The sequence below is a fragment of the Dipodomys spectabilis genome, unplaced genomic scaffold (assembly GCF_019054845.1).
Source record: "Dipodomys spectabilis isolate Male_0828 unplaced genomic scaffold, ASM1905484v1 ptg000032l, whole genome shotgun sequence".
Classification (NCBI taxonomy): Eukaryota; Metazoa; Chordata; class Mammalia; order Rodentia; family Heteromyidae; genus Dipodomys; species Dipodomys spectabilis.
Window position 1 is genome coordinate 1,216,241 of NW_024870709.1, and position 15,686 is coordinate 1,231,926.

At 37.4% G+C, this 15,686-nt stretch overlaps 1 protein-coding gene across 9 annotated transcripts in view; it reads left to right on the forward strand.

Annotated features, from left to right (window-relative positions):
- Positions 1 to 15,686, forward strand: part of Grik1 (glutamate ionotropic receptor kainate type subunit 1) — a 342,565-nt gene that overhangs the window by 205,039 nt on the left and 121,840 nt on the right. For 6 of the 9 annotated variants that reach the window (XM_042676852.1, XM_042676855.1, XM_042676851.1 and 3 more), the window contains exons 2-3: positions 2,152 to 2,319; positions 5,629 to 5,886. The exons of 1 other annotated variant lie outside the window; for it this stretch is intronic. In XM_042676852.1, the coding sequence (XP_042532786.1) occupies positions 2,152 to 2,319; positions 5,629 to 5,886 (426 nt within the window). The remainder of the gene's footprint in view (positions 1 to 2,151; positions 2,320 to 5,628; positions 5,887 to 15,686) is intronic. 2 more of the 9 variants (XM_042676859.1, XM_042676858.1) reach the window with 1 other exon arrangement.

Consider the following 15,686-nt stretch of genomic DNA (forward strand, 5'->3'; position numbering starts at 1 on the left):
CTCCAAGAAAGAATGTACATAAATCATACTCATGCTGCATGGTTTTCATTTCAGACTTTTTAATATTTTTTTATGAGACATGTTAAAGCATTTGTAAATTGATCTGGCATCAATAAGTTTGAGGGGGGAAATTCTACAACAGAATTTTGGTAAGGAATCACTCAATGGTAAGTCTACATAAATAACACCCTGCTAGTTGCAAGTGTCCAGTACTCCATGAGCAGCAGTTAATGTATTTTCAAAGTAAATGAGAAGTTTCAGTAAACACAGAAGAATACAGCCTGTCTCGAATACTCTGTATCTTTGATAATTCCAGCTCTTAATGACCGTTAAGAATATACAGCTACCACAAATGAGGGAAACCATGCAACCTTTGTTTCTAGGTGTCTGGCTTATTTCACTTAATATAACTTTTTCAAGTCAACTTTTTCCATCTCCTTATGAATGGCTCAATATCATTCTTTCTGATGGATGAGTGGAATTCTGTTGTGTATTCATTCAGTCATTGATCCATTCATGCATTGAGGGGTATCTAGGCTGATTCCATATCTTGGCTATGGTAAATTGTGTTGCAATGGACATGGTTCTGCCGATAGCTTTGCTGTAGCATTTTTGGTGCATGTTGCTTTTAGCTTATAGCTTTAGCTTATAGCTTTACTGTAGCATTGTTGGTGCTCTACTGGATAAATGCACTTGAGTAGAATTTCTGGGTCATTGAGTAGTTCTTTGTTTAGTTTTTTTGAGTAAGTGAAATAAGCCAGACCCAGAGAAGCAAAGTTTCATGGTTTCCCTCATTGGTTGTGCCTATAAATCTAGAAGTAAACACTCTGGGTGGTATACAAGTGGTTAAAAATGAATTCACTGAAGTATAATAGACTCTATGGAGAGCTGAAATAATATAGTTCTTTAGAAAGTCAAAGCCCAATAAAATAAATACCAGGAAATGGATACTTGCAAAAGGGATGTGGAATGAAGGGGAGGTGGGGAGATGAAGAGGAAGGGGGGAGGAATGCAGTCAAGAATTTATTGTATATACCACAAAATTAGGAAAAAACAAAGGAAAGGGTGGATGGGGGGGGCAGAAAATGGTGAAGGGATGACACAGATCAAGATGCATTGTTCATAAACTGCTTTGTTAGGTGGTAGAAATGTCAATGTTTAAGAAAAGTGAGGAAAAGTGTGAGTTGTGAGGGGTGAGAAGGTTGAAAGGGGTGACATTGATCAAGATGTACTGTATTCATAAACTGTTTGTCGAATGGCAATTCCTTTGAATGACTATGTAAATATAATTTTTTAAATCCCCCCCAAAATAAATGTGTAGCTAACGTTCTTTATATTCTCTCTATTCACCATCAGTCAGGTACTGAATCAACATTAGAGATTAATTCCCTGGTCAGACTTTAAGCACTGATATTGTTACCTATATCGAGATCTTCATGTTTAAGACATTAGAACATGGCTCCATAGAGAAACATTTCTTCAGGGTTAGGATTAAAGGTGCTTTTTAAGTATGACCAAGCAATTTTTCAAAAAGAAAAAGAAAACCTCAGTTCTCTGAATTGGCTCATATACTTGGGAATATCTTAAGAGTATGACCCCCCCAAAATTCTGAGTCAGGAACCATAAAAAAGGATATATACACTCTGAAAAATGTAAGAGTATGAGTATCCCATCTGGACCCTATTCAACCACTCAACTATCTACAAGATCCCTTTACAAGCTTTGGAATAAGAACCTTCAAAGCAGATGATCTGACCTGGATAAATTTCAAGTCATGTTTATCAAGCATTCGAGTCATTACTGAAGTCATGTTTTCAAGTCAAGCACAATGTAATTCTTTATCAAACCACAGAACGTTACTTTCTACCATATTATCTACTATATTGCCATGGTGAAAAATAATAATTGGAATATACATTCTGTCTGAAATCCCATATAATCAAGCACTGGCTATGAAATATTAAATATGCATATGCAATTAGACTTATATGCATGTAACACATTCTGATAAACAAACTTTCAGCCCTGGACTTAGAATCTGCCTAATTGTCCCTGAATTTTTACCTTTTGTTTGTCATTCCAGTTCTTTAAAAAATATAATGTTAAATGTGAATGATATAATTAATGTTTTTCATGCATCTGTTTTTGCAGGAGGGATTTTTGAAACTGTGGAAAATGAACCTGTTAATGTTGAAGAATTAGCTTTCAAGTTTGCAGTCACCAGTATTAACAGAAACCGAACCCTGATGCCTAACACCACATTAACCTATGACATCCAGAGAATTAATCTTTTTGATAGTTTTGAAGCCTCACGAAGAGGTAACTATTTTTCCACCTTTAAAAGCTACTTTGGGTGATGAGTCTGCTCCATGGGTCACCTTATTTTCTCTGTTAGGCCTTTTTCAAAGTGGACATCTTTGTGTAAAGGGGTCATAGAAAATCTTGGTTGTCAAGATTGTCCCTGATCAAGGTAATCCAAACCAGCTAATGGACACTGCCTAACCCCATTTTTCTGCACCTTTCAGAATAACTTATCCTTTAGTGCCCTCGACTCTATGATTAACTGGTTCAGCTGTGAATGGAAAATGTCAAGCATGATCTGTTTTTCCTTCCCAAAGTTGAGATACCACCATGAAATCATACAGTGCAGTCAAATAAAACACGGTGGAAGGTCACATCCACAGAGCATGTGGAAATATCCAATACACACATAAGTCCCACCTTGAATTTTAACTCATTATAAACCACCGGGCTCACCTAGCCATCTTCTCAATTTACTAATCTCCTCCCCACAAAAAACATGATTTGATAAAGATTAAAGCAATGGGAACAATCTGAATTTGATTATCTTTATTCTTTCTGAAACAAAGACAAGTACCCAATGGTAATCTAATTTATAGGTAGGCTACAAGTGTTCCTCATGGAAAGATTGATGCGAGACTGTAGGGCTGACTTAGAAAATCCTCAGGGAAACTATAGAATGATATTTTTCAAGCAAGATCACATTTGATCTAACAGAAGCATGTGCTCTTATAAGGGAATTGTCTAATCACCAGATAAATAAGTTTATAGAGGGGAACAGTTGCTGGTTACCCCCAGAATCAGAGAGGCTTTTTGTTTCACAAAGAACATCATACCTATTATAAACATACAAATATATAGAATAAATAAATAGAATACTTCATGTTAGCTGAATGTCCACCATTAACTGAGTTAATTTAGATAGATTATAGGATATGTTTGCCTGGTACATTGTTCTAAAAAAATTATAGTGCTGTTACAAACAAAATATAAAGCTTTTCTTAGAAGAATGGTAGAAAGTTAATAGCTTAATGGTCCTTTTACATCTATATTATGATCTTGGTGTAAGAATACTTGCTTCTTCCATATTGATGGAAGCTGGATATAGTGGTATATGTCTATAATCCAAGCACTTTGAGGCTGAGAAGGGTTTGAGGATAGATTGAGCTCAAAATGAGACCATGTATCATTTTAAAAAAAGAAAGAAAAGGAAAAGAAGAAAAAGATAAATGGAGCATTCTCGTAGGTCACAATTGTACAAGAACAAATAGTAAAATCTTCTATTTATCTTTAAGTTCACAAGGCATCTTCATAATCTTTATATGCATTATCTCCTTCAGTTCTCTTTCCTGTCTCATTTTTTCTGTATCCATATCTCTCTCTTACCTCTTTGTCTCTCTTTCCATCTCTCAAATACACACATGCACACACACACACACACACACACACACACACACACACACACACACACACTGCTGCACGAGTTTCATAGAAAGCTAACCACATTTACCAATGATACTTCAACTCACATTGAACTCACATAAAAACTGAAAGCATACCACCTGCAATACTTAAAAACACCCCAAAGTTTCTTCACATTGGTAATTTGCTTGCAAAAAGGATTCAAAAGCATTGATTTTCTGTCAAGAAATATTAACATTCCAGAGCCATATATTAGCACAAATCTCAACCCATGGCTCATGCTGGCTAACATAACAGTTTGAATACTCTCATGCTCACCCTGAATCTGGCTAACTAATGAAAACACATCTGGAAGTGAGCTTCTCAGGACAATGACCATTTCCACTGACAACACTTAATACAGACACAGCAGTTCAGTATGCAATAGTTCAATCAGACACCTTGTGAATAATTGTTCATATTTGTTGTCTTAGATATCTGCAGCATGACCATCACATTTTTATTCATTATTCTTTATATATCAAATCAGAGAAAATGACAGAGCCATTAATTTTTCTAATGGTTATTTACAAGATGGCTTTATTACTTAAACCAGCACTATTCTACTTGTACATATAACTATTATTTAATTCTGACATTTATTTATCATTTAGCATCTCTGACTTCATTTAAAATAGAATTCCAACGTAAATTTGAAAATGCATTTAAACATACTTGTCACCTGCCAGGCTAAGAATAAGAGCCACTGTTTTACATGGTTGCATAGGATAAATGGATTCAAACCTTCTGTTAATATGGTCTAAATAGTTAGAAATACCAAACAACTTTTCATAATAGCTGGTACCCAACTGTTGCGATCTATTGTAATATTACTGTACTGTGTTATTACTTACAATAAAAAATTAAGAGGCATGAACATTTTAAATTATAAACTATTGCCATAGAATAGTCTACGCTATAGAAATAAAAAATGAATTTATACTTAGTGTTCACTGGAGAGAGCATTGGATCAAGCTGTACTGCAATAGGTATTATTCAAGATGATGAATTATTTACAGAGCCTTGCAGTCTCCTATCCACTTTAAATAATCTAAATTCCCTTGGAGATATATCCTTCTAGTGAAAATAAATAAATTCTTAATATTACCATTTTCTCTTAATATGGCATGACTTCATTGTGTTAGGCTACATAATGGGTGATAATTGGTTCCCAAAGTAGCCTTGAGCTGACCTGAACTGAGGTGCCTGAACTCTGATTCAGTTTTGCTACTGACCAGTGGGTGTGACAAAGACCATTGTCTATGAATTGAGTGGGATGGACCAAAGGTCTTCTACAGATTCCTTTTATGTTCTGCTATTCCATTATTCTGCAATTAATTAGGTGGCATTACTGCTTATGAATATTGTTCAACAGCAGTATTTTTAATAATCTGGAGCTCCTGTCTGAGTTTTGGGAAGTGAGGAATTAAAGAACTTTGCAGTCACCCACGGGATCTTTCATCTCTATTGTATGACCACACTAATATATTCATTTCTACCGTGCCATGTGACAGAACTTAATTCATCTGACATTCATATGACAAATGGTTTGCTAGTTAGCGCACAGAGTGCTTGCGGGTAATACCACATCAAGCAAGGGATTTAGTCTCCATCTGATTGAAGGTAATGAAGTGAAGCCAGTAACTCATTTTTATTTGCAGGGAGTTGGCCCTGTGATGCATTGCTCATTTGCACCTATCCGTATCTTAGGGAACTCAACAATATTGGAAGTTGGAAGGAGCCGATAGATTTTCCAGTAGTCAAACACAAGAATGAGAAAAGTGAAACTGACATTAATAGAACTCTGTTCTCTCTCCTTTCCCTGCCCTCCTTCTCCTTCCATTTCTTGTCTTCGGATATCCTCAGCATGCGACCAGCTGGCTCTTGGTGTGGCTGCCCTCTTTGGGCCTTCCCATAGTTCCTCGGTCAGTGCAGTGCAGTCTATTTGCAACGCTCTTGAAGTTCCACACATACAGACTCGCTGGAAACACCCCTCAGTGGACAATAGAGACTTGTTTTACATCAACCTCTACCCGGATTACGCAGCTATCAGCAGAGCAGTCCTGGATCTGGTCCTCTACTACAACTGGAAAACAGTGACTGTGGTGTACGAAGACAGCACAGGTATGGGATGGACACAAGACCTCCCCGCAACCATGTGTGTTGTAAACAAAGGGAACCAGTTGCTATGGGCAAGAGACTTGCTTTGCAGGGCGGAGCATAAAAATTGTCCTTTTATGTGTAACTAATTTTGAAAAACCTTAACGTAATGTAGGAATGCCACATGTAGCTGATTCAAATTCCTTTTCTTTTATTTGTGTTGTTTTTTCCATCCTTTCTAATGGTCCTTTCACTATCAAAGTTAGGAGCACTTAAAAAATATATAACATGCTACATGATATATGCTATAATCCAATGGCAGTATCATAGCTGTCATTTCATTTGTGAAACTTTATTGTGACTAGTGCATATGCTATATGTTTTAATCCCAGGTAGGCAGGAGGTAGAGAGCGGAGGATCACAGCCCTGAAACAGCTCAAGGCAAAAAAGATAAAAGATCCTATTTGAAAAATAACCTAAAACCCCAAACCCTGGAGTCATGCACAAGTACATGAGGCCCTGAGCTAAAACCCCCACCAGTGCCAAAAAGCAGACTGAGACTGTAACTAAACTGAGCATGGAATAATATTCGAACTTGATACATATTTATATAAGTATGTAGGAAAGGGAAAGTTTCCCAAGTGGAATTCAGTTAGAGATTATCATCAAAGATCAAAGAGGGCCATTTCCTGGCAAAGGGATTACAAAACTTTGGGCTGAGCTCAATAACTAAACTTGAATTGTTCCATTCACTTGTTTAGGGTACAGTATGCAAACAAACAGGGCTGATAACTCCTAGACTCATCAGATACTTTCTCTGCCCTTCCCTCCCTTGAAACCTTTCTTTTACAGAGACTTTTCCCTCTTTCTTCTTGCTTGCATTTCAGGATAGGTCAGAGTCCCTTTTGCCCTTTATGGTTCAACTCTAGTGTCCACCTAATAAAGTCCCAAACCGTCTACTTCAAAGCATTTCTAAGATGGAGTCATTTTTACTTTCATTAATTAGGGCTCTTGCTTTCCTCCCATTGTCCATATGCTCACCTCAGCTAGGATGAAAAGTCTATTATTTCTTAAACAACCATGAGTTTTTCCTACTTCTTCCTGAGACTAACCCTGAGTGAACTACTTCATTCTCAATAATTTCCTACTCAAACATTACTCCTATCTAAGCTTCCTACAGTTCCCAGAGGGATAGGCAGCATATGAGAAATGAAGGCATTATCTCGGGTGGTCTGTGGCAATAATACATGTCTGTGCTACAACACTGGAAATTTCTCAACACTTTAATTTTATCTTGCGTTTCTAATACATTACCTCTCATAAACCTGGCATCCAGAAGAGAGCTTAATCATTCCAAAAAATAATATTATTGTTTGAATTTTTATCCAGGAATTCAAATTACACCTTTCCTTTGATCTACACATTTGATAATGAGACCAATCAGCTTATCCGTGAAAATTAGTCAAAGAAAGCACCTTTGAACTGTGTAATGGTATTTCCTTTCCCCCTCTCTTTTTCTCCAAGCATTATCCTTTATTATGAATAGTCCACCTCCTCTATGTGCCATTAAAATCTAGTTCTATTTTACACTGTCAGATAAAAGTGACTATTAAGGTTGGAAATATGCACTTATGTATTTTCTTGTGCCTCATCTCATTTTAGAAAGACGTGAAGGTGGTAGGATGTGATTGGATAGATCATTCATAACTATTACATTGAAAATAGTCCTATTAGAAAGGATAAATCACAGGCACACATAGTTTTAGAGCTTCATTTGCTTGCTATACAGGAAGAAAACATACTATTCAATGAACTCCACAAGTATATTTAAAGAGCCTAGAATGTTATAGTGTGAACGTAAGTGTAGTTAGGTCTTCCACATTGTCTAACTTTATTAAATAGGGAGCTTCATGAGGTCATAAAAACATACCAGGCCTCATTATGGTGAGCTTTCTATAGCAAAATCTTTCAGTATTGCTCCATCTCTAGCAAATCATCTACAAGAGAAATAAATCACTGAAACAACTGGATTTAAGAAAGAGTTTAATTAAAAGTGTATTATAGGCTTAAATTTGGATTTAGGCAAAATGTAATTAGTAAGGAGATGACACAAAAGGTAATGCCTATCTCTGCCCTGACATGAGGTGAGCCACTCGTAATTGACTGCTACTGCAAAAATAAAATCAAACTATCATTTCTATCATCTTCATTTCTATCATTTTCACATTGATTGGAATGACCGTTTCATTCCTGTTAAGTTCAACTGGATCTCAGATGCTCAAAAAAAAAAAAATACCTGTTGAAATTGAAAAACCAAGATGACTTTGTTATGTCACCCATTAAGTTAGAGATGATTCATGTTAAAATGATTTTGCCCACAACATTAAAAATGTAAATGAATAATCAATGGAGCCATTAAATTGGAATCCAGAGAGTAAACAGATCAACTGGAGATCAATAAAAACAGACATCTTGTGTCTTTGAGTGGGTTTAATACTGCTTGAATCAGGGTTCTTGGTTGCCGTAATTATCTAGCCATAAAAAGGAGTAAAGTTAGTCAACCTGAAGGGAAAGAGAGGACTTAGGTGTGCTCAGCACCCACCCCCTCAACAAAATTAAGTACTCATTAAAGAGCACTTTATTGGGATTTGTTTAGGAGTTTGTTAAATAGCCTGAAGCTAGCACAGATGTCCAGGGACCAAATGGCCCATTACTCTCATTGAAGTCAATGCAAGCAGTGTGCTTGTCCCTGAGGACAAAACTCAATTCACAAAGTCCTAGCAGGCAGAACGCTGTCCTCTAGAAGTGAAAATGTTAGGAAGGCTCTAGAGAATGCTTAGGACGATTGAATTTTCAACTCGCCTCATCTCCTCTCTCTCTCCTTCTTGGATGAGCTCCCCATCAGTCACCTACTTGTCTCTGGTTCTCTCATCTGAATGTGACCAAGAGAGGCAATGGGAACTTGGTGACCATTGGGCCACCCCTTGCTTCATTAGAGGCCTGCTGGAAACCTGGCTTCCATCCCTCCCATGCATCAAAAAGAGCTGATAATCTGGGTGTCAAATGCAGTAGGGAGCAGATTCAGCAGTCTCTGCTTTCTCAAGGCCAGCTTCAGCAAAAATGTAATCTCAGCCAGTTCAGTGAAACACGGGTCCTCAGACTGTTCAAGTAAAGCATCTATGATCTTGTGGTCATATGGGCTTGGTTACAACTACTTCACCTGACCAGAAAACAGCCATAAACATGCAAATGAGGGTATAAGCTGTGCACCAACAAAACTTTACTTACAAAAATAAAATTCATATGCTGGGTTAGACTTTATCTCAGTGTAAAAAACACACTGAGCCACCAACCACGCTCAAAGAATGGACTCCAAGACACAGAACAGTGAAATGGAGATTTTAATGACTAAGGACAGTTTATGCTATAACCTATCCCCACAAAAGAGAGAGAGAGAAAGAGAGAGAGACAGACAGAGAGAGAGACAGAGACAGAGTCAGAGAGAGAGAGAAAGACAGAGAGAGAGACAGAGAGAGAGACAGAGACAGAGAGACAGAGACAGAGAGAGAGAGAGAGAAAGCTTCCAATTATTTAATAAGCATTTGGTACTGGGCACTATTGTAAGCATTATTTTTAAACCACAAATACAAATACCTTTGGCATCATAGATCCCATGGATTCATCTAATGAACAAATTATGTGTTTAGTACTTTAGATGGTGGTAACTAATACGAAGGGAAATAACATACAGTGTCATTTGGAAAAGGTGGGGAATGTAATTTTATATAAGGATGGCAATAGACAATACTAGATAAGCCAACCATTAAAGAAGATAAAGAGTAAATCATGTGTATAGATGCCTAGAGGAGAATGTTCCATTCCTAGCACTTAAAAGAAAGAAAGAAAGAAAGATTGATGTCCCTGAGACTTTGCTTCTTCATTTCTGTAGGTTCCAGTGTCACCTAAAGTTCTGACTATATGTGTTAGGCTTTTCTCTTCCTAATTTATTTCTTATTAGATACTTGCCAGCCATTATCCTTAGGATGGATAAGGAAAGGCATTTCAATTTTTTTCCCTGTATCATCTCTCTCGTTTGTCAAATGAACCAGAATATCACTTGGCAAAGACTACAAGGAATGAGATAAAAAAGCAATGAGCACTATGAAGAAGAATGTGGGAACCTAGACTAAAGTTAAGGGCAATCCATGAATATAAGCTGAACCGAGTTCACATGTGTGGATGTGATTGAGCATGCGATTAAACATGACCAGCCCATTTACAAACCTTAGCTTTCAAACAAGTTTTCTTTAGATAATTGTCTTTCCTTTTTCCTTCTATTCTTGTGAGGGAGTAATATTTATAAAGGTGGTGAACTAGAGCCCTAAGATCAAGTCTAATCCAGCATGCATATTTTTGTAAATAAAATTGTATTTCATTCCATATTGTCTGTGACTGTTTTCTGGCAGAGTGAAGATGTTCTGATCTATTTTATATGATCACAAGATCATAGACTCTACTTTAGAAGTCTGCTGGCCAGTTGGATGCCAGGGGCTCATGCCTGTAACACTAACTTCTCAGGAGGCTGAGATTTGAGGATTGCAGTTTGAAGCCAGCCCAGGCAGGAAAGTCTGTGGGAATCTTCTCTCTAATAAACTACTCAGAAAATGCTAGAAGTTGTGCTGTGGTAGAGTGATAGCCTTAAGCACAGAGAGGCTCAAAGATGGCACCCAGACCCTGAGTTGAAGCCCCAGGATCAGCAATAAATAAATAAATAAGTAGTCTGCTGGCCTGTGTTTTACTGAATTGGCTGAGACTACGTTTTTGCTCAACTTCTTCTTAATAAGCCAGAAACTTCAGAATCTCCTCCACATTATATTTATTGTTCAGCTTTTCAGCTCTTGCTGATGCTGGTGAAGGGTGTGTATGGTACATTATAAAGACAATAAGGATGACTAGACAAGGATAAAAGGGAAAGAGTAGTAGGAGAGATGGTTAGAGAAGAGAGGCTTGTGATGCGCAGGCAGTGTCTCTGTATAGCTTCTTCCCTTTCTGAAAATGAGGACCTACTGATAAGAGTTTTGAGTAGAATCAGGTTCATATTCTTAGCAGATCACTGGTTGTGGTATTGATAAGACACTGTAGGAAAGCAACAGTAGAAACATGGAAGCAAACCAGGCGGATGGGGCGGAGAGCTGGGAAGGACTAAATCACTCTGAACCCAGAGTTGTCATAGGAGTCCGAGAGGTGTCTGAATGTCTCCCCATTCACAATCTTCCTCTATATGTCCCTCGTTCCCTTTCCTTCTTCTCTTTCGTGTGAGGGGATTGGGATGTGTTGGAGTTATGAACAAGGCACTGCAGAGCCTTTGGTGAAATGACATTAAATATTATGAGTATTCTCAATTGGCATGAATTTAATCTCCTAGTTAGATTACTGTTTTAAGATGTCTTATCAAGACGCAAACGCCTTTGCGTCTGTATGTCAGTTTTGAATCAAAGGACTATTATCTGAGAATCATGAAACATTGCAGATTGTAGAAATTTTCCCCACAAAATTAATCCATCGAAGGGAGAATGTTCTGTTGATTCCCTCCAATTCCTTTGCAACAGTAAAGTTTTGTTCAGTGTTTCAACTGAGTCATAAGTGAAGAAAAAACACTGCGGGCTGGGAAGGTGGCTCAGTGGTAGAGAGCTTGCCTTGCATGCCTGAGGCCCTGGGTTTGATTCCCCAGCACCACATAAGCAAAAAAGAAAAAAGCCGGAAGTGGCGCTGTGGCTCAAGTGGTAGAGCGCTAGCCTTGAGTTGAAGAGCTGAGGCACAGCGCCCAGGCCCAGAGTTCAGGCCCCACGACCGGACTCCCAAAAAAAAAAAAAGAAAAGAAAACACTGCATCCCTTTGAAATGAGACAAATGCCATATGGTAAGTTTATTTTTAAATAGTGGGTAAGAGCAGGGAGATTGTTTTTCAGTCTTAGGATCTAGTAGCTCTGGTGGCAGTGAGAAGGGTTCTGACCTAATTCTTGCCTGTGGACTGACAAATGAAAAATAAGAACATAAGTGATAATAATAAGAACAATGATGATGATAATGATGATCTGAGGGCTAGAAGATTTCAAGAGAGAGAAAGACAAGAGGCCAAGATGATAGCCTTCATGTTTTTGACATGAGCCAAAGGATGGAGTTTCTTAACACAGAAGGTTTGAGTTATAACTAATCTGGGGGAATTAGGAGGATACTAGGCATTTCGTGATGAATATGCTGTTTGAGTTTCAGCTATCTGTAGTCATCTAAATAGAGTGATGAGTAGGCAGTTGGTATATGAGTCTGGATTTTGTTCAAGTGGTCTGGGCTGGAAATATAAAGTTGAGATTTCTCAGCTTTGTAGTGGAACTAGATAAGTCCACCAAAGTTAGGAGTTACAGAAAGATACTTCAGTCCTAGACTCAGAGTATATGTTCCATAAAAAATTTTGTTTGTTTGCTTATTATTTTTGTGTTTTTTAAATAATTTTTAATTCATTTCTTAATATATCACAGATCTATGAGATTTCCAAATTCAGTTTATACCCAAAGAGCTTTTAACCATTATACTAACATAGTATTTAGGCTTTAGAGCAAGTTTAACTCAAAATAAAATTAACATACATAAAAAAGGCAGTGATTGAAAGAAATAATCCTGGGAGAAACCATGAGAGAAATGACAACAATAAATAGTATTAGAATTCGTATTAAAATAGTAAATAGAATTCTTGAGTGCTAACTATATGTCATGCATAATGCACTCATCAACTATGCTCAACCTTCCCTCTAAGGAAGTGAAGTATCTGCTCTTATGGCTATACCTACTTATTAACTTGTTTTTAAATGTCTATAACCTTTACTTCCATTTCCCCGCTAAGAACAAAAGACATGTTGAGCCAAAAGTCTTGACTAAAACCTGAAATTTAGAATTAAAGAGAGGAGGTGTTTTTCTCCTGGCTTAGCCAGCCAAAATGAAAGCTAGTCTGCCCACAGTCCATGCTGAATAAAGGAACAAGGGAATCCCTTCATTTTCAGTGATCATAAATTTCCCACTGCATTGTTAGAACCACTGCATTGGCTGAATCTTGTTTTTGGCCCTCCCAACTCCACCTCAAATAGCCAGGGATGGAAAGTCCTTGTGACTCTATCCTGACAAGTTTCTGGCTTCCTTATTCTTATCTGAATTCTCACTTTCATAAGTCCATTTAAATCTTCTGACCAGAACATTATTCAAAATTTTAGAATTTAGTTTTTATGTACTGTATGTGAGGGACATTATTTTTAGCTCCTATTTCCATTATCCACAGTTTAGGATCCAAATGTTCTGGTAGAGATAATTGTAACATGATTAATCTCCACTGTATTAGCTAGACCCTTTAGAAGGTTCTTTGTAATCACAAAACATGATTTTCTTTTAGGTTGTCTTCAACTAGCCTTTTCTGTTGCAACTGTAAAACATCACGTGTATGAAAATCTTCACATAGAAGCATCGCATTCCCCCATGTAATTCCCTCTCTTACCCATTTCTATTTCTCAGTTCTGATTATTTTTCCTCCTCTCATGAGAATTCACATTTTATGCACAGATTCCCTTCTGAATCCTATTAGATTTGTGTATGTTAATATACCAACAAGTTGGTGGAAATGTCATCTTGCGTGTTCCTAAGTTCAAATGAAGAAGAAATTAACATTTAAAATGTGTGATCTGATCTTTGGATCCCAATGGCTTATGAGACATATTTTGTATCAGCCTCCCTCCCATGTGATTTAATGAACAGAGAGTGAGACTAAGATTCAAGAAAACTTAGGTCTTTTCCTTTGAGCTGAGACCCATTAAATGCAACCGGAGCTACGAAGAAATGGAATGCAAAGAAGGAAATTTCTCAACCTAAGATGCATTCAATGCTGCTGTGTAGAGGGAAATCTTGCTTCAAGTAGGGTTTGACCTTTAAGGTCTCTTCCAATCCCTGGTGTTTGTGACTCCTTTCAGGACTGATCCAGACAATTAACCTCACTGTGACTCACTTTCCTCACTGTGAAATAGCACCAGCACCCATCTACTTCAGAGGCATATTCTAGGTTTACTGAGCCATTTATAAGGCATGGATCAAATTTAACAGAAATAGAACTATGTAAATAGCAAGGTTTATTATTACTTAAGGAAAAAGTGTGGGAAATTTTAAATAACCACTGAAAGAGCAGGATTTTTTTTCCCTCTTCCATCTGCTTCACCTCTTGCCTGAGTGGCTCAATATATATGCAAATCAGCCCTTCTCTGTGTCACATCTGAGCACACAGAGACGATACCGGGCCAAAGCAGGTGTTCAGAACTGACCGTGTGGACAGTTTTGAAAGTTATCTCCATAGGCAGGGCCTTGCTCACACTCATGTGAAGTAAACAGGCTTTTCTCTTAAAAGCACTTTCAAAAAGACCAAAGGGACATTTCCAGTTGCAATCCCAGGGATGTGGGTAGCAAAAGAAGCTCTTACAATACTATTTCACGTGTATGTTTTTAGAAAGATTTGAACATAAAGAAAAGTTGCAAGGCATGTACTATGGTAAAGTCCTGTACGCTGTCATCACATCCAGCAGTTGTTATTTGACTAGACTTACTTCTTTGTTCTAGAATTCTCTCAATGTAAAAACAACCATTGTATCGGCAGCAATGTTTAATGTGAACACTTTTGTGTCATTTGAAGGTAAATTGTAGAATTATCTTTTGGCCCACAAATAAATTAGGGTACACGTCATAAGAACAGGAATTTTATTGTTATAACCGCACAAAATACCAAATATGGGGGCTTTTACTACACTGTTATCTAGATGCATGTAAAATTGTATGTTCATATTATACATTCATGTTATCTATAACTATAGACACGTATCTATGCATGAATATGCATAGATATGTATCTATACATACACATATATTTCAGGTTCAGATGTTGTTCTAGGATCATCGATTGCATCTAGCTGGGAAATCTCTGTCATGTCCTTTGGACCAGAACAGTTCAGCTTTTCTTTGTCATTTTTGACATTGACATTTTTGAAAAGTCAAGATGATATCAGCTTTTTCTATAATGCTGCTCACTTGAATTTGTCTGGTTTTTCTCCTTATCTGCATTTCATTTTTAAAGTCACTCCACCTCAGTGGGCCAGAAAACCATGCCATTTCCCAGTGTTGCATGCACCATTACCATTTGCTGCATCTGAAGTCCTGGCAGGGTGGGGTGGCAAAGGAGAGCCAGGAAAGCCAGTTCTTATTTGGCAATCACTTCCCTTCTCCTGAAGTAATTGTTTGTTTAGCAAGTATTTTTTAAACTATTCACTACAATGAAAGGTGAAAGATTGATGGATGGCTGCAAAAATACAAATGTAAGGGAAAGCTTTCTCTAAATGTTGTCTGGGGGTACTAAAAAAGCCTTCTGAATTGTAAGTTATACATCATTTTTGCTAATGAAGGCAGAATGTGTTTTCTTAAGCACACAACTGCTTCAGGAAGAGAAATGTAAATTACTGCTCCTTACTCATTGTTCTCCCAAAGCTGAGCCTACAATCTTAAAATCTGCTCCCTTCTCCTCCTACCTGACACCACTTCACCTGTATACTGGCAACATAAGAAAAGGAAAGTATGTTGATGAATTTTTCATAAAGACAAATTTATTCCAACTAGAAACTGATCTTTTGTATTGAGTTCCCCTCCTTTCTTTCCTCTTCCAGTCCCAATATATACTTTTCTTTCATGAGCCAAATGTGAAAATAGAAAAATACTTTCTTGAGGGAGGCTGTGGAGTATCTGAATGCA